The sequence below is a fragment of the Osmerus eperlanus genome, chromosome 6, assembly GCF_963692335.1.
Source record: "Osmerus eperlanus chromosome 6, fOsmEpe2.1, whole genome shotgun sequence".
Lineage (NCBI taxonomy): Eukaryota > Metazoa > Chordata > Actinopteri > Osmeriformes > Osmeridae > Osmerus > Osmerus eperlanus.
Window position 1 is genome coordinate 466694 of NC_085023.1, and position 19029 is coordinate 485722.

At 42.9% G+C, this 19029-nt stretch overlaps 1 protein-coding gene across 1 annotated transcript in view; it reads right to left on the reverse strand.

The window, feature by feature from the left end:
* The window catches only part of golga4 (golgin A4), a 65550-nt gene extending 59179 nt beyond the window's left edge, over nt 1-6371 (reverse strand). Inside the window, exons 1-2 of the mRNA XM_062464471.1 lie at nt 6325-6371; nt 5633-5713 (exon numbers count right to left, since the gene is read on the reverse strand). Coding sequence (XP_062320455.1) covers nt 5633-5713; nt 6325-6345 — 102 coding nt within the window. The 5' untranslated portion in view covers nt 6346-6371. The remainder of the gene's footprint in view (nt 1-5632; nt 5714-6324) is intronic.
* Between the last annotated feature and the right edge of the window lie 12658 nt (nt 6372-19029).

Here is a 19029-nt window from a genome sequence, read left to right on the forward strand (position 1 = left end):
ATCGACAAGCGCATCATACATTTAAGGCATTTAGCTAAGACTTGCATGTACAGTACACGTAATGTCACAATAAATAATGTATTTAAAGGGGTGATTGACTGGGTTTTTGGGGTATTTCACACTGTTCCTTAAGGTCTCCGAATAGGGTATGTAACATTGGTTGGGTTGAAAATGGCCCGGGTGCTGTTCTATGCCCCCTGATAGATCCTCTGAAATTTTCCCGGGAAAAAACACTAGCTTTTCTCCTTTTATGGTATGCTCATTAATATTTAGATGAGCTGCGCGCTGATTGGTTGGTTTTCAACGAGTGGAGCTGGGGAGCAAACACGCAACACGGCCAACAGCACTCACTGAAACACCGAAGGTGGAGACTTGAAATAAAAACGCGCAAATAAATCTATTGTGTCTACACAACACTGTTTTCAACCGATTGACTTGATATCATTTGAAATGATAACGTTAGTTGTTTCCACTTCTGTTGTCGAAGCAAACTGGATTGACTTAGGTGGGTAGAACGTTACAGCTTATAGCAACCAAACTATATCGTGATTCAACTCAGCTTCAGTTAGCTAGCTCTAGACATCTTGCTGAAAAATAACCTGACAAAGATCTGGACAAACATGCATCGTGAATTGTAGATTTACATAACAACACAGGTTATTTATTTGAATGAAACAGTCAGGAACATGAAACAACGTTAGCCCCATTGCCAATAAACTAGGCTAAATCATCACACATTCTACCTATGCTCTTGCGTTAGCAAGCTAAACTAGTTTACATGCCTACAGTCTAGGTGTTTTCGCTATCTAGCTGTTCTTGCATTCCTTGCAAATCAGCGTTAATAAAAAGCAGATGAGCTAGAGTCTAGCTAACATTGACTAGACGGGCATGCTGATGTTTGTCTATACCGTAGTGTAGAAGATCCCTGTGCAGTTCGACCCTCGACACATTTGCGCAAACCATTTCACCAAGGACGGTTTTGAAAACCTGGGACAATGTAGCTAAAGCAGGATTTGCTATGAAGCTGTTGCTGAAAAGAGGTGCGTTCCGACCTTACGTTCATCACAACCGCAAGCTGTAGTATGATTTTGTCAATAACAGTTATTAGCAATGCTAACGTATCCTGTATCTAGCACCTGCCTTTCTCCAGTTCTTTCAAATAGATAATCTAGACAGGCGTTAGCAATAGGCCAGACTGCTATTTGTTTTCTGGCAATTTTTTCGGAAGCTTCCCTTCTAATGCCTACTACAGCTAGTCTAGCTAGAGTCATTATGCTAAGTAAAGTATGTTGATGTGTTTAGAAACGTATTTAGCATTCTACCTATGCTAGATACAGGAGACGTTAGCATTGCTAATAACTGTTACCGACAAAATCATACTGTAGCCTACTTACAGCTTGCGGTTGCGATGAGCCTACGGTCGGAACAGCATATCTTTTTAGGTTCAGCTTTTTACCAAATCCTGCTTGAAATTGTCCAAGGTTGTCAAAACTGTCTTGGGTGAAAAGTTCAGAACAAATGAATAATTGAATGTCGAACTTCGCCGGGATCTTCTCATAGACAAACAGCAGCCATGCCTGACGAATGCACACAGCATTTACGACCGTGGTCCATTTTCAATATCCTTGTTATACTTCAAAACGTTATTCTTTGTAATTGCTTAGTAGCCTACACAGAGCAGCTCGCAGCTAAACTAGCATCGGAGATCTACGCTACCTCGGACTGGGCAAGAACACCAGTGAGTGGGCTGGTCTGGATGTAAATTTGGGGGCGTGACAAAGATACAGACCAGAGTCAAAAAAGGCGGTCCCCGGACTGACGTCAGTCCGGTGGCTTTGTTGAAAAGCTAGCGTTTTACAGCCAAATGTTTTCATTTTGAGATTTGCATAGGAAAGAGGTGTCAATGGACTTTGAGATTCATTGTATGTTCATTTTACCCACCGAACTGTCGTTATTCAACTATGACAAGGTAAAATCGGTTTTGCATTCAATCACCCCTTTAAAACTCAAGCTTGTGTGGTGCGTCGCTGTATATCATCTGTCAAAAAACGGACCCATCTGCAACCGATGCAAGCACACCGCACAATTTCCCCAGGAATGGTACCCTCTCTTTACATTAATAATTGCATTGCAGGTTGATTTAAGGTGTGCCCCTAAATGTTCTGCTTGCGCTCCTAAAATTTTCTGTCAGGGGCTACTGTGCTCCTAGAAAAAAACGTTATTCTAGAGCCCTGGTCTGTGCTCTTATCATCTTCAGTTTGTCTACTACTCAGGGCTTCAAATTGCAACCATTTTGATTGGTTAATATTATCTGTGACTCACTCATCACTGCGCTCCTTGGTCACATGGCAGGGAGCTAACACGCTCAAAGTTTGAAGAGCTGAAAAGACAACATGAAAACTTCGGTGGGTGCTCCCAAATATTTGCTGGTGCTCCTAACTTTTTACAGTTGGGAGCACCAGTGCTACCAGGTAAAAAGTTTATTTCAAGCCCTGCTCTACTTTTACTTTGTGTTGCTTTGTCTACCTGTATGTTTATTTATTAAATGGACCTTTATTTGGGAAACGTTTTAGCAATAAGATGCCCCCGGTCACCACAAACCTAACAAATGCAGAACAAAGGGACAATACAAAGTCTATGGTTGTTTTTAGGGATGGTCTGCTGCAGATATAAGGTAGGAATACTAAATCTAAAATAACCTCAGAACTTCACCAACATCCTGAAGTCATAGTCTGGGATAGCATTCTCCATGCTTTGCCAACTTCAGAATACCAGGTCCAGTATTAAGCTATTATCACCCTGGTGGTTTACGTTCCTGAAGACAAAGGTCAAACACTACATACTCAACCTGAAGACTGATCCAGGTCTAACCCTAACCGTCTAGACAAGTGTTTTGCTGATGAAGCAGCAGCATCAAAACTCTTCCTGCATGGTAACAGTCCCTGGAGGTGAGTAAAACACCTCTTCAACCACCACCAGTTTCTAAGAGATCTGAGTCTTTTCCCAGAATGTAGCTGGTGTTTCCAGCCCTCCCTGGGCTGAGGGAGTCTCCAGCCCCAGGCCTGCTCCCCCCCCCTGTACCTCCAGCCCCAGGCCTGCTCCCCCCCCCTGTACCTCCAGCCCCAGGCCTGCTCCCCCCCCCTGTACCTCCAGCCCCAGGCCTGCTCCCCCCCCCTGTACCTCCAGCCCCAGGCCTGCTCCCCCCCCCCCCCCCAGTACCTCCAGCCCCAGGCCTGCTCCCCCCCCCTGTACCTCCAGCCCCAGGCCTGCTCCCCCCCCCCCCCCAGTACCTCCAGCCCCAGGCCTGCTCCCCCCCCCTGTACCTCCAGCCCCAGGCCTGCTCCCCCCCCCTGTACCTCCAGCCCCAGGCCTGCTCCCCCCCCCTGTACCTCCAGCCCCAGGCCTGCTCCCCCCCCCCCCCCCAGTACCTCCAGCCCCAGGCCTGCTCCCCCCCCCTGTACCTAGGTGTAAACCAAGCTCTGGGAATTTTTCTCTGCCTTTGAGAAAATTAAAGCTCAAATGCTCCGATCTACATTTACATTTATGCATTTAGCAGACGCTTTTATCCAAAGCGACTTCCAAGAGAGAGCTTTACTAAAGTGCATAGGTCACTGATCATAACAACGAAATAGCCCCGAACATTGCGAGCAGCCAAAACATGAAGAATACATTGTGAAAACCAAATAAGTGCCAAAGGGAAGAACCATAAGAGCATGCAGTTAAACAAGTTACAATTAAACAACATGAAACTCAAAAGTGCAAGTGTACCTGTAGAAAAACAATTTACAGTAAAAAAAAATATTTCACAGCGAGTACAAGAATTTAAATCTGTTACAACCAACCAACAAGAGCAACAAGTATCTCAATAAGAGTCATTGTGATCCTGGAGGAAACTAACATCAGGTCCAGCCAAGCATTCCTAAGTGCCGTTGTACTCCCGGAACAAGTGCGTCTTGTGCCTTTTCTTGAAGGTGGGGAGACAGTCAGTGTCCCTGATGGAGGTGGGGATTCCACCATTGGGGGGCCAGACAGGAGAAGAGCTTGTGTTGGGACCGGGCGCTCTTGAGCAGTGGGACCACCATACGGTTGTCAGAAGAAGACCGTAGGGGCCGATCTGAAAATCTTCCCCTTATGTCGTCATAAGGGGAAAGGTTACCTCCCCTTTCTCTGCTTTGCCCGCACAGAAAATTTGGCCCACCAATGAGAAAATGCGACTGTGCAAGCGCGATATTGTTTTTTCCTTGAGAGACATCATTGCTTGCAATGGCAGTTAGCCCCACCCCTCTCCTCCTCATAGCATTTAAAGCTATAGACACAGAAATGGCACGTCCTGAGGAAAGCTCATTGTGGGACTGCTCGTAGTGGCTGTAATTCTGCACCAAGGCTGAATTTCAGGAATGAGACCTCAGATAGAGTATTAGGGGACCACTAAGGCCTATATAAAAGCATCCAAATGCCCTGGGACCTTTAATTACTTGCCATCTTTTAAACCATATGCCTTTCTTTAACATTGATTGGGATAGATTTACTGCAATAGAAAATACAGTAGGCCTACATTATGAAGTGCAAAATTAATTTATTGTAGATTTCAACATACTATGGTTTGGGCACAGATGGGCAGACTCCTGAACTCTTAATGAAATGCAGTCGGGAGTGCTGCTGCGTTACGGGATATGTAGGCCTACCTGTCTCTACACTTCACATGCTTCATACCGTCATTGTGAAGCTTCAATGTTTCGTGTTTGAATTGTTTTGACGTTGTTACAAATTTGGACAGTCCTGCAATTGAAGTCCCACAGAATGTACAGTACACACAGTGCATTGCTCCGTCTTGGTACCTTAACCATTGCCGCCGCCGTCAGTATTGCCATGGCAATAATACTACTTTTGAAACAAGTATTGCCTCATTTGCCTAGCAATACTACTTTTTTCGCAGACCTTATGAGATGTATTTAATTTATAAGACTTAAGTAAACTGTAATGCCAACCACATTTGATGTAATGAGGAATCTGAAACGATACAAAAACATTAGATTTTTCAATAGGCTACACGTTGCACCTTGCGCTGGCGAAAAGGTTTGGCAATACTACTTATACTCTGGTGATGGCTCCTATGACCACTGGTATTCTTCGAGCCACTGGTGTCGAAATTCATATGTCCGTAGCATTCTCACTCACATGCTCCGTACATGGTAAATTGTCCGCTTCATTTTAACACGTCAGATTGAGTAGCCTATGCGATTGCTGCACGCGTCTTGATGAGGTTGATTTTGCTCAGAGCAGGTTTTAAAACATTCTTAAAAATACACATTACTGTTTTAACAAATGCTCATAATAAATCATAGCATATTGCCTAAAACCTAAGGTAAGCACAAAAATAATCAGTGATACATTTGCGACCCATAAAAAATTACGGTCGCAATGGCATTTCAAAAGGTCGCAAATGCGACCATTTCAGTCGCAGTGTAGTGCCCTGATTTGGATAAAAGAGGTTCATTATTATGTGTGAGGATTATCCATATTATGCTGCAGGAATTTGATCCAAAAGGGGCATGTTTAAGGCGCAAACAGCTGCAAGGCAAGCACATCAGTTAGCTTAGCGACAGTAGCTACAAGGACAACCATTCCTTACCTCTCTGTCACTAGGCAACACAGGTCCATCGCGCGGCAGGGAGGGCGTGTGGCTGCCACGTCTGTCGCCACCAGGACCCACCTAGAATTTCAAGGTTTCAACATTGAGCCGTCACTATTGGGTAGCTAACTAGCTACTTCAGCTCAATGCATGGATACGACCTAAACTACTAAACATCCATTCTTCAATACAGACAGGGCCCCTCAGTCAAAATAAATACTCACGGCTGGAAGGAACGGACCTTACAAGGTAACGTGGAAGCACTTTTTGTCATATTTGCTGAAATAAACTCGATAGCAACTCGGGCTGCACAATTAATCGAATTTGAATCACAATCACGATTTTAGCTTCCCACGATCAAATTCGCGTGATCGAGCGATATTTAAAATGCGTCATTCCATTCATAGAACACTCAGTTTCAAAGTTTTGAGTTATAAACGACTCTGTAAAGTCTGACATTCCTGCTTCTCGTGGTTTGCTGCGTTGAATGTCAGTCATGGCCTATCAAGCGCTGTTTGCTTACTTTATCGCTGACGAACTGCATGTTCGTGAATTTCATTGGTTTCGCATTAGAACTTGCACAAACCAGTGCACTGAAATTTGTCATTTGATGTATTGGGCTATGTTAAACTCTGTCTCCTATCTGCAGGCTGCAGCCGGCTGTGGCGCTGCATGAAGTCGAACACACCTACCGTCTGATCACGTTCCTCCATGAGCCAATCAGAGTTGTTCCCTGCCCCGCGCAACTTAGTTTTCTAGATGTAGACAGTCACAGAGGACAGAGTAACGTGAGGAAAATTCCAAAACAGATAGCAGTCGGTCATGTAAGGGATAATGCCCGACGAGGTGTCCAATATCACCTGATAATGGACGATGCGGAGGCGTGCGCGTCGGATGGTTCTGACGGTCCCGCGGAGTCCATTATCAGGTGATATTGGACACCTCGTCGGGCATTATCCCGCTTATACCATGGTCACTTGCCAACGATTTTTTTTACAAACATTAATTTATGTTTTCATGCGTTTTGCAAAAGAAAATGTAACGTTTTTTTACGTTAGCCAACTCTGATATTTCTAGCCGCTCAACTCATAGAACCAACACCGGCTTTCCTTTAGATGAGCTATTAGCCCGAAAGATAACGTTATGCTAGCAAGATTAAAAGGCAATAACATTGTATACGGTTGACAAACAGTAAATATAATTTTACAGTATGTTTGACAAGAAGATTTGTTAGCTAACCAGCCATGTCACTGTCCCAAAATCAATATCAAGATTTTCAAGAACAAAGTATCGGACATAAACTAGTACTAGGCTACAGTACGGCCGAAGCCTGTGGAGCGAGTTGAATCGAAAATGGATGTGAGATGACCGCATCAAAGTTTACATATTCTCCAAACAGTAATTATAATTTTACAGTATGTTTAACAACAATACTAGCCAGCTATCGAGCCATGTCATTGTCCCCAAATAAAATCAAGATTTTTAAGAAGAAAATAATCGGCCATGTGTAGAGTTGCAGCTACTGTCGTGTTGGCCGCAGCCTGTCTGAAGTAGATTGACTAGCGAGGTGAAGATTAGCGAATGGGATGTGAGATGAGCGGTTACGTGACACTGACACAGTACATTCAGAAAAGTAACATTTTTCAAATAGGTTAAAATAAATATTCAAGTCACTCATTGTTGTAAATACAAGTTAGCTTGTTAAAGTCTTTCAAAATTGTAAATGGAGGCTTTGACTGCGTCCCTGTTGTTATGGTTACTTATTTCAGACACTTTGTACAGGCTCATATACTATGTAGCCAGCGCAATAATTCAGAACGTTGAAAAGACAGTTTTGATGCAATTACGTAGGTGTCCGTATATCAACTTTTAATGTAAACCCCTGCAGCCAATCAGAATTGAGTATTCACCCAGACCATGGTATAAAAGGCTATAAACTATCTTAACAAAGAAAACAAAAAAAATGTCTAACGTAGCTTTTTGAAATCCGACAAAGAGCAGAGCAATGTTCGGTGCAAATTGTGTAGTAAACAAACAGGTGGCTACCAAGTCTGGTAATACGACAAACTTTAAATGTGGACTTCTCGACAAGTCTACAAACGCCTTTGTAAGCAGAGATTTGTTAAAACGTTCTAACAAATCGAGGCGACAAAGCGTTTGCAGACCTGTCGAAAAGTCCATATTTGGTTTCTTATATACTACAACAACACGTGGGAAAATCACAAATCAAACACAACGAATCTGGAGCAGACGCCATGTTGTCAACATCTCCAAGGCAACCGCTAGCTAAGACACTTGCTTCTTAGAACGTCTCTGGACCAATAAGAACAGCGTATTGGTCCAATTATACTACTAGTGTGAAACCTTTTTTACCATCTGAAGCAAAAACACTCGTTGGAACATGCAGACAGTGTGAGTTTGCGCCAAGGTATTGATAAAAAGCAAGGTTTTAAAAAGCTTAAGTTACTTGACCCCAGGTACGTGCTCCCTGGCCGCAAACATTTCTCTCACACCGCGCTGCCTAAACCTTATGCCGAGTGTAGGGTAAAAGTTGAAGAGATTTATTTTGCTTCTACTACGGATCTTTGGTCTATCGTCTTAATTATCGTTATCAATGGAAATATAAATATCTATAGCCTATTGATAATTTTTTACCCATATCGCCCAGCCCTAGTTGGCGCCACAAAGCAGCACAACGAACCTCTTCAACCACTTAAAAAAACACCATGAAGTTCAATACCATGAATGTATGAGGGCCAAGAAATGCGTTTCAAAGACTAATCATCCAACAACATTAACTCAGGCATCCATCGAAGCGAGCCTCTTTAGCGTATCACCATACCCATCCACCTCTCAAAGACAGTGAAATAACGAAATAACGTCGCATTTCATTTGGCCAAAGACGTGCCAAATAAACACGGTGACAAAGGAAGGCTTCAAATTCTTGGATAAACAATACATGATCCCCTTGCTCCGTTGTCTGCATTACAACAGACAACGGAGCTAATGTGGTGAAGGCAGCTTCTCTAAATAAATAAGCCGCGGCCTGTACTCCGATTTTACAGTTCTTGTGCGGCTTGTATTTCGAAGCGGCTTATAGTCCGCTTTTAGAACAAAAAAGTGGCTTCTCTCAAGATCTCTACAGACCGTGCAGCTAATTTTATGCTCAACACTTGAACGGGGGCTTATTACTTGAAAGAGGAATTATTTACTGTTTTCTCAGTTACACTATCAGGGCTTGGAAATACAGTGACCTGCTAAAGTAGGCAAATGGCTAGTAGAACATAACATTTCATAATCATTTCAGTTAAAGGGGTGATTGATTGCAAAACCGATTTTACCTTGTCATAGTTGAATAACGACAGTTCGGTGGGTAAAATGAACGTACAGTGAACCTCAAAGTCCATTGACACCTCTTTCCTATGCAAATCTAAAAATGAAAAAATGTGGCTGTAAAACGCTAGACCGCCTTTTTTGGCTCTTGTCTGTATCTTTGTCACGCCCCAAAATGTACATCCGGACCAGCCCACTCACTGGTGTTCTTGCCCAGTCCGAGGTAGCGTAGATCTCCGATGCTAGTTTAGCTGCGCGCTGCTCTGTGTAGGCTACTTCTAAGTAATTACAAAGAATAACGTTTTGAAGTATAACAAAATGGACCATGGTCGTAAATGCTGTGTTCCAGGCTGTACAGGGAAGGCTAACACTCATAGTCTTCCCAAGGAGCCAAACATTCGACAGGCATGGCTGCTGTTTGTCTATGAGAAGATCCCGGCGAAGTTCGACACTCAATTATTCATTTGCTCTGAACTTTTCACCCAAGACAGTTTTGACAACCTTGGACAATTTCAAGCAGGATTTGCTAAGAAGCTGAACCTGAAAAGATGTGCTGTTCTGACCGTACGCTCATCGCAAACGCAAGCTGTAAGTAGGCTACAGTATGATTTTGTCGGTAACAGTAGCAATGCTAACGTCTCCTATATCTAGCATAGGTAGAATGCTTAATACGTTTCTAAACACATCAACATACTTTACTTAGCAAATGACTCTAGCTAGACTAGCTGTAGTCGGCATTAGAAGGGAAGCTTCCGAAAAAATTGCCAGAAAACAAATAGCAGTCTGGCCTATTGCTAACGCCTGTCTAGATTATCTATTTGAAAGAACTGGAGAAAGGCAGGTGCTAGATACAGGATACGTTAGCATTGCTAATAACTGTTACCGACAAAATCATACTACAGCTTGCGGTTGTGATGAACGTAAGGTCGGAACGCACCTCTTTTCAGCAACAGCTTCATAGCAAATCCTGCTTTAGCTACATTGTCCCAGGTTTTCAAAACCGTCCTTGGTGAAATGGTTCGCGCAAATGTGTCGAGGGTCTGCACAGGGATCTTCTACGCTACGGTATAGACAAACATCAGCCATGCCCGTCTAGTCAATGTTAGCTAGACTCTAGCTCATCTGCTTTTTATTAACGCTGATTTGCAAGGAATGCAAGAACAGCTAGATAGCGAAAACACCTAGACTGTAGGCATGTAAACTAGTTTAGCTTGCTAACGCAAGAGCATAGGTAGAATGTGTGATGATTTAGCCTAGTTTATTGGCAATGGGGCTAACGTTGTTTTATGTTCCTGACTGTTTCATTCAAATAAATAACCCGTGTTATGTAAATCTACAATTCACGATGCATGTTTGTCCACATCTTTGTCAGGTTATTTTTCAGCAAGATGTCTAAAGCTAGCTAACTGAAGCTGAGTTGAATCACGATATAGTTTGGTTGCTATAAGCTGTAACGTTCTACCCGCTTAAGTCAATCCAGTTTGCTTCGACAACAGAAGTGGAAACAACTAACGTTATCATTTCAAATGATATCTAGTCAATCTTTTGAAAACTGTTGTGTAGACACAATAGATTTATTTGCGTGTTTTTATTTCAAGTCTCCACCTTCGGTGTTTCAGTGAGTGCTGTTGGCCGTGTTGCGTTTTTGCTCCCCAGCTTCACTCGTTGAAAACCAACCAATCAGCGCGCAGCTCATCTAAATATTAATGAGCATACCATAAAAGGAGAAAAGCTAGTGTTTTTTCCCGGGAAAATTTCAGAGGATCTATCAGGGGGCATAGAACAGCACCCGGGCCATTTTCAACCCAACCAATGTTACATACCCTATTCGGAGACCTTAAGGAACAGTGTGAAATACCCCAAAAACCCAGTCAATCACCCCTTTAATCAAACAGCTGCAAACCCAGTGAAATGTTATAGGCTAGGCTAGCTAGCAAAATAACGCTAGCATCGCTAACAACATTACTAATTCAACTTTGGTAGTCTAACCGAGCTGTTTGTAAGTTCGTTTTAGATATAATTGTATATGATAGTGTGGACAATAAGACACGGACGCGGTCTCTTTTCATAACATGTATTTCACCACTGCTCTTCTTGACATCGCCATTCGAACAGCCCTCACTGATTTCACTTAATGCTTTCAGCATCAAGCCTACTGCAACTCCCGAGGGACAAAACACCCTTGTCCGTAGTCACATAGAAGGTCTGCTACAGTAGGCTATCCTCAGGATTTGCAAGCTAGCTAAACTTATAATATATCTAAATAATTTTGTAGACATAACAATGGATTCTGCCACTAAATGAGTGACTTGGATTTATTTCTGGACATACTATCCACAACCGAAGTGTGTTACACAATGCTGTAAGATCGCCAATACTCGTGCATTGCTCTTGGTACCCAGAAAGCCCTGCAGCAAGCTGAAAAGCTACTAAGTTAAGGGCATTAGCTTAGTTAAATAAGCATTGTTTGGAGTTCTATTGTTGTGTTCGTTCTGTTTTGATATGTGTAATGCTATGGTCTATAGTTTAGATAATTTGAGTGTTCACCCTGATTGGGAATGTTGTCTAGTTAGATCGCTATCCAAGCTGTCCGCAGCCCTAGCATGAACGTGCAAGTGATCATTTGTCAACATTGGGCCACACAACGGTAACATTGTTTGCTTATAAAGTGCGGCCTGTACTCCAGTGCGGCTTATACTCTGATTTACAAACATAAAGTGCTCATTCTGGGGGGTGCGGCTTGTACACGATGCGGCTTATTTAGTGGAAAATACGGTACTTATTGTGCTAATGTGTGTGAATATGTTACTGATAATAACAATAGTAGCCTAATATAACAACTGTTATTTCTGCTAGTGTTGAGAAACCAAAAACAAACAGTTTTACTCATGTTGTCTGGCATAAGATTTAACTAACTTAAATCTTGAATAATATGATTTGGGTTGTTTATCAAATCTGTGGTAAAATTGTACATTTTATTTGTTCATGTTCTTTCTTAGAGTATGCAATGAGAGATCCTCGGATTGACCAAGCAGTGGGTCCAGTGTTTCCCCTACCATTATATAAGGGGGGCACCCCGCCAGTCCTCCATCTTGAAAGTGAACGATGACGAGACAGACATAACCTGCACCATCAAGACCAAAATCCTGAGCTATCTGGATGAAAAATACAATGAGCCTCTGTGTTAAAATAATTTCTTTATCAAGTAATGCACAGAGTCGTCGGATTCAAAGAAAGTACAATGGTTTAATGCTTGCCGGCAAGGAGATAAATCTGATCGCAATACAAAGTTGTCTGGTTCTCAAGTCTTCATGTATGACCATTTAACCCTTTTGTTATCTTTGGGTCATTCTGACCCATCAGTCATTGTGACCTAACGTCGTATTGCGACAACTTTACCGCATACAAAAACAAAGTGAAGCATTTTCTTTTAACCGTTGGTCTGTTTCAGACCCCCCACATTGCAAAGAAAATTATTTATATTTTTTTGTATTGGGTAAAATTGGGTTAACAACGATGATTCGTTATGAACCTTTGGGTCATGTGACCCGAAGGCAGCACATATTGGTGGGAAGTCCCCTCCCCTGCATATCAGTTTTCAAGGTGATCGATCCCAGAGGTATCGCGCGCGTGCCCGTGTGTGAGTGCGTGCGTGTCTGCGTCTTGAAGTGGCCCTGCTTAGGCTAACTAAATGACTTGCTCAGATAAGATAAGGATCTTCCTGTTTACCTAAGCCTGGTCATTGCCTATAGCTCATTTGGGGGGTGGCCTCTCTACACACAAAGAATGCTGAACACAATATCATTTTTATACAGGATAAAAGGTTACATCTTCAACTTTTCGGACACAAGAACTGCTTGAAATGGCTTCTGCGCTTGATCCACGGCTCAAGCTGAGCTACGTCAGTGAGGACAATGTTGCACCAATTCATGCCAGTCTGACTTCTGAAATGGCAACCAATAAATTTAAAGGTTTGACAGTAAAATTAAATCCACACAATAGGTGCGTTCGACATGGACTGACTTCATGCAGCGCTGCAGCCGGCTGACTTGAAACAGTGAATTCTGGTTAGACTTTATGTCCGACTTTAGACGGCGCCGAGGCTAGATCACTCAGTACCGTGAGATCGATTCGAGAACTGCCGGCTGTGTAGCCGAGTGCATTTTCTCAAGAACAACTGCACGGGTTCTAATGACGACACAGCTATTTCATGATTGGCCAGACTCACACACGACAACTTTGACGCGTGTTTTGTAATTATTCTGACACCTTAAGTTTCACCAAACTGTTTAATTGAATAAAACATTTGTTAAATAAAGGGTTTTAGTCCACCTCTTCACTAACGGAAACACAAAGTTTAATTATAAATAAAGTAAAGTAAGCAAACAGTGCTTGATCGGCCATGACTGACGTCAACGCAGCAAACCACGAGAAGCTGGAATGTCCGACATCAGAGTCGTTTTTAACTCCTCCCCGACTGCAAGCGGCTACTCTCGCCGGTCGTTTCATGCAGCCGCAGTCCATGTCGAACGCACCTACTATCTGTGGGTTCGCAGGACTGTAATAAAAACGACCAATCATTAAGGTCGGACCGGCACTCATGATTGGACAGCATTCAAAATGAATGCAATGATTGGACGGGTTACTTGTTTGTCTGCCACCTGGCAATAGTCAGGCAGCACGTTCATGTGTTTTGGAGGAGTCGCTTTTAAGGGAAGGGGAGGGATATTTTGATGTGAATGCTTTCGAATTCGAGTTAAATTGCTAGTTTCAAAAAATGACCTACCATGACTTTAACCGCAATGTTTAAATCACCATCACCGACTCACAGTCCAAGGTAATTGGCTAGTAATGCACCTGCTGGTGTGTCAGTAAAACGTGCAGCCAGTTATAACTGACAAACACAGTCGCTAGCCACTGCCCGATTGGGGAAAGGATAATAGATTCCTCAACAACAATCTGGCTTGTTTAGCAAGCTATGTAGATTGTTTACATAGCCAGAGCAAGGTCACCATTGAATCAGTCTGACATGCCAAATAACTCGAACCAAACAGTTCGTCTGTCTTTCGTCATATCATCACCAAAAGTTACCTTACATCGTAGCTGAACTGACAGCCGACTAGCCAACAGACAGCTAGCTACTAGCAACACTGCTATCAACAACATAATGTGCCGACCAACCTGGGCCTGTGGTGACTGCGCATTCCGCTGTGGAGACTGCTCCTCGTTAATCTTCTGCTTGAGTTTCTTAAACATGTTCCCACGCTGGTTCAGATCCTTTCCAGATAAACAGTTTTGTGTTTTTTAAACAATGTTTGCATCAAGTTCGTAGTGTTTCACTTCTATTTCGACTTTCATCGCTCTGCAGGTGTATGAACCATTGCGCATGTGCAGCCGACGTGGAGGAAAACCAGCAACGACTACGTAAGCAAGTACGGCAAGCGCGAAAAGACAAAGGACCTCCATCTTACGGCAGGGCATCAGCATAGAAGGCAATAAGCGCAGTTCAAGTCTTAGAAATCTCATGATAACATGACATAAAATACGTCTTAACATGTACATGTTGGTGGTGTTAACTGATATTTATTGGACGCGTTAACCTAACAAAAATTGAAATGTTAACACGTCAAGTAGATTATCTGCACGTGAAGACGTATTACTGCCAACAGAATCAGAATCAGAATGGGATTTATTCGCCATGAAAGTTTGCACAGACAAGGAATTTGCTTTGGCAGGAAGGTGCATACAATAAACATATAGGGACCTAAAATTTAAATATGTGGGCTATCTATACTAAGGGTACATAAACTAGCAGTACTAAGTGGGATTAGAATTAAATAAAATATACAATCACAACAGATCGTTCCATTATTGTGCAAAAGGGGTCATACAAGTAAAGTCTGAGGCACATATGCACCTCTTATTAAGTAGACCCTTTAAACATGGCGCCCCACTGATTTATTTCATTATTAGTTTTACATAATGAACAGATTATACATTTATAATGGCATCTTAGAGAGGGGTCTGTCACAGCCAATTATGTTATTACCAGTAGCGGTTTGTTAATAAAGGGCGCTAGGGCGCCGCCACGATCAAAATTCCAGAAAAAAAGTATACTTAAACACAACAATTATATAAAAATTAAATAGTTTATTCATACGATGTGCTGGCTGGTATTAATCGCCTCAGCATTTAATAAAAAATTGGTTTTAATCAGTAACGTAAATACAAGATGTTTCATGCAGTTCATGGGCGAGGGGCGCCGGACAAATAAATGTCTATGAAAGTCCTTAAAGATCCTGTAAAGCAAATTCCATGATTTGCTTCTCAGTACATTATATGCGTGTGGAATGAGTTCCTGAAAACATGTGCAAAGCGCGAAAACTTTGTCGCACTGAAATGTGGAGTTAGACTGTTGAACAGTTTCTCTTCCGTTTTCAGCTCAGGTTTAAGCGGAGCCAAAACCCGACCGATCTACGTCACAGCGACCGATCTACGTCAGATCACAGACGGTTGCATTCTGTTACTCAGCTGGTACGATGCAAAGACAAAGTAATTAACACAATAAACACTTTAGAGACTGCAGGTAGGTCTGTTCTGATATCTGCAATTGATTTAGCTAGTGTTGCTGTTGTTGATAAATTCGAAGGGGCGGAGCTTCAGCTCCTTCAGGCGACACGCCCCCCCCGTTTCAAGCAGAGAAGACTGCTGATCTTAAATTTACATTCATGCATTTAGCAGACGCTTTTATCCAAAGCGAATTCCAAGAGGGAGCTTTACAAAAGAGCATAGGCCACTGATCATAACAAACGAGATAGCCCCAAACATTGTGAGCAGCCAAAACATGAAACATACATGGTGGAAAACCAAATAAGTCCCAAAGGGAAGAACCATAAGAGCATGCAGTTAAACAAGTTACAATTGAATAACAGGAAACTCCCCGCAAGAGTGTAAATGTAGAAAAAACAATCAACAGTAAAATATTTCACAGCGAGTACAAGAATTTGAAACCGTTACAACCAACCAACAAGAGCAACAAGTCTCTCAATACGAGTCATTGTGATCCTGGAGGAAACTAACATCAGGTCCAGCCAAGCATTCCTAAGTGCCGTTGTACTCCCGGAACAAGTGCGTCTTGAGCCTTTTCTTGAAGGTGGGGAGACAGTCAGTGTCCCTGATGGAGGTGGGGAGTTGATTCCACCATTGGGGGGCCAGACAGGAGAAGAGCTTGTGTTGGGACCGGGCGCTCTTGAGCGGTGGGACCACCAGATTCAGAACGCAGCAGCCCACCTGATCTTCAACCTACCCAGACGCTCCCATGTTACCCCACTCTTCATCTCCCTTCACTGGCTACCCATCACGGCCCGCATCAGTTTCAAGACCCTGGTACTGACCTTCCGAGCGGTGAACGGGACTGAACCTGACTCATGGGCGTAGATTTAGGGGGGGACGCTAGTCCCCACCAATATTTTAAGATTTACATTTAGTCATTTAGCAGACGCTCTTATCCAGAGCGACTTACAGTAAGTACAGGGACATTCCCCCGAGGCAAGTAGGGTGAAGTGCCTTTCCCAAGGACACAACGTCAGTTGGCAACCTTCGGATTACTAGCCCGATTCCCTCACCGCTCAGCCACCTGACTCCCTGATGATGACACAATATATGTGCAAAACTCATTTGTATTATTGTTCGTCGCCCAGAAAAGTGAAAAATACATTTTCAAGTTATCCAATGCGCCCTTGAGCCTGCGAGACAAGATGATGTAATTTAATTGGCTGAAGTGGCAGTCAGAAACACTTCGTGAATCTTGACTTGCAGAAAGAGAGCTGTCAGTAGTCTGACAGCTCTCAGTCTGTTTTTTCACCACCCAGAGAGTAAGTAGCTAGCAAGGTCGTTGTTGGTTAGCTAGCTAGTAGGAAAACTACCCACACAGTGCAAACCTGCTAGCCTTACATCGCCACCCATTCTACAATGGAAACATGTTTTGAAAGTTGTTAGTGTAGTAGAGCATGTAACTTTTGCTTGTATTAAATATATTCCTAGCGTCTGCAATCTTTCGACCAGTGTGTTAGCAGCAGCTGGTCTTGTTGAAGCCAGAAGGATAAAGCTAACCTACCCACATAATGGGACCGTGCTAGTTTAGCCTAGTACCAGCAGGCTAGCAATTTAAAAGTGATATATAATCCCTTGGATAGTAATATGGCTATCCCTGTAATCTCGACCAATGTCAGCAGTCAACTAAGCATGGTTAGTGTCTGTATTAAATTGATGAATTACTGTGCAGGAAAAACAGCACTCTGATACAGATGTAGAGCAGGTTGGTGATGAATTAGCATCAGGGGTTCAGGTGAGAAGTTGAATTTGTCAATTTTGGTGAAGATTGCATTAAATTGCTGTTTTTAAGGGATGTTTAGACAATGTTACCCTTGAATGTTATCATTCACACTTATACTTGTAGGTAGTAAAAAGGTGCTATAAATTGGGATGCCCAAATATAAATAATTATTTCATTGCTCAGAAGTCCAGTACAGATGATGTAGGCCTAGTACAGCTCCATAAAACCTAAACCAATTACCTACATATCATTTTGTTTTTTTTATTGGGGGGCGGGGGGGGGCGTTCAGTGTCCCTACCAAAGCTGAGACCAAACCTACGCCCTTGACCTGACTACATCCAGTCTGTCGTCCAGCCTTACACCCCCACCCGCTACCTACGGTCTTCTTCTGACAACCGTCTGGTGGTCCCATCTCTCAAGAGCGCCCGGTCCCAACACAAGCTCTTCTCCTGTCTGGCCCCCCAATGGTGGAATCCCCTCCCCACCTCCATCAGAGACACTGACTGTCTCTCCACCTTCAAGAAAAGGCTAAAGAGTAAAGAAGCACTTGTACCGGGAGTACAACGGTTCTTAAGAAAGATTTGTTGGATCAGATGTTAGTTTATTTCCTCCAGGAACACAGTGACACTTATTGAGGGACTTGTTGCACTTGTTGGTTAGTTTTAACTGATTTAACTACTTGTACTCGCTGTGAATTATATTATTGTTGCTTGCTTTCCTCCAGGTACACTTTCGAGGATCATGTTGTTTAATTGTTATTTGTTTAACTACATGCTCTTCTGGTTCTACCCATTAGCACTTATTTGCTTTTCACAATGTATGCTTCATGTTTTGGCTACCCGCAATGTTTTTGGGGCTCGTTGTTTATGATCATTGACCTATGCACTTTTGATAAAGCTCTATCTTGTAAGACGCTTTGGATAAAAGCGTCTGCTAAATGAATAAATGTAAATATGATATAGAATTAAAACAAGGATGAATACGTATGTTGGGGAGCAACGACATAAGTGTGACAGTGTGTAACAGACGTAGCCACGCTCCGTTACAACAAGGTATCGTCCGCCACTCGCTGGGCTCGAACGCTCGACCTCCGACTTGCCAAGCGCAACCACTACCAACTACGCCAAAGAAAAGCTAGCTCTTCGTTGACGCGGGTGGCCTGCTACATACCTGAGGAGTGAGTTTCACGGTTTTCACACCGTTACATAAGGTCAATACTGTAGAAAGAAGGGATGGGAGTTGATCCATCTAGTGAGTTCACAGATTTCCGGAAAAACCTTGTCCGACGAACACATGAGACTTAAGAGCCCTGTAGCTAACTCACCATGTATGGAAGCAAATCAGTGACATCATGTTTTGAATTTTAAAAGGCATTGAACAGATGCGACACACCTGCCGTACCGTCCGAGTGTGGTAGATTTGCCGGAGTGGTGTGAATTGCTTTCTATTGAAACGAATGGACTTCCGCCGTAACGCATTCAATTTGCCGTGTTTGGTGTAAAGAAGGCGTAAGTTTCATGTCTTTTATAACATGAGACATGCCTCTCGAGAGCGTGAGGCAGTCTAACCCAAACCGTAACCCTAACTGGAGACATGCCTATCGAGAACGTTGCAAGCTGTCACTGCATGTAAGAGTATGAATCAAATGTAACATACATACCAGGTATGAAATTTCATGTACACACCAGGTGTGAAATGTCATGTACACACCAGGTATGTAATATCAAGT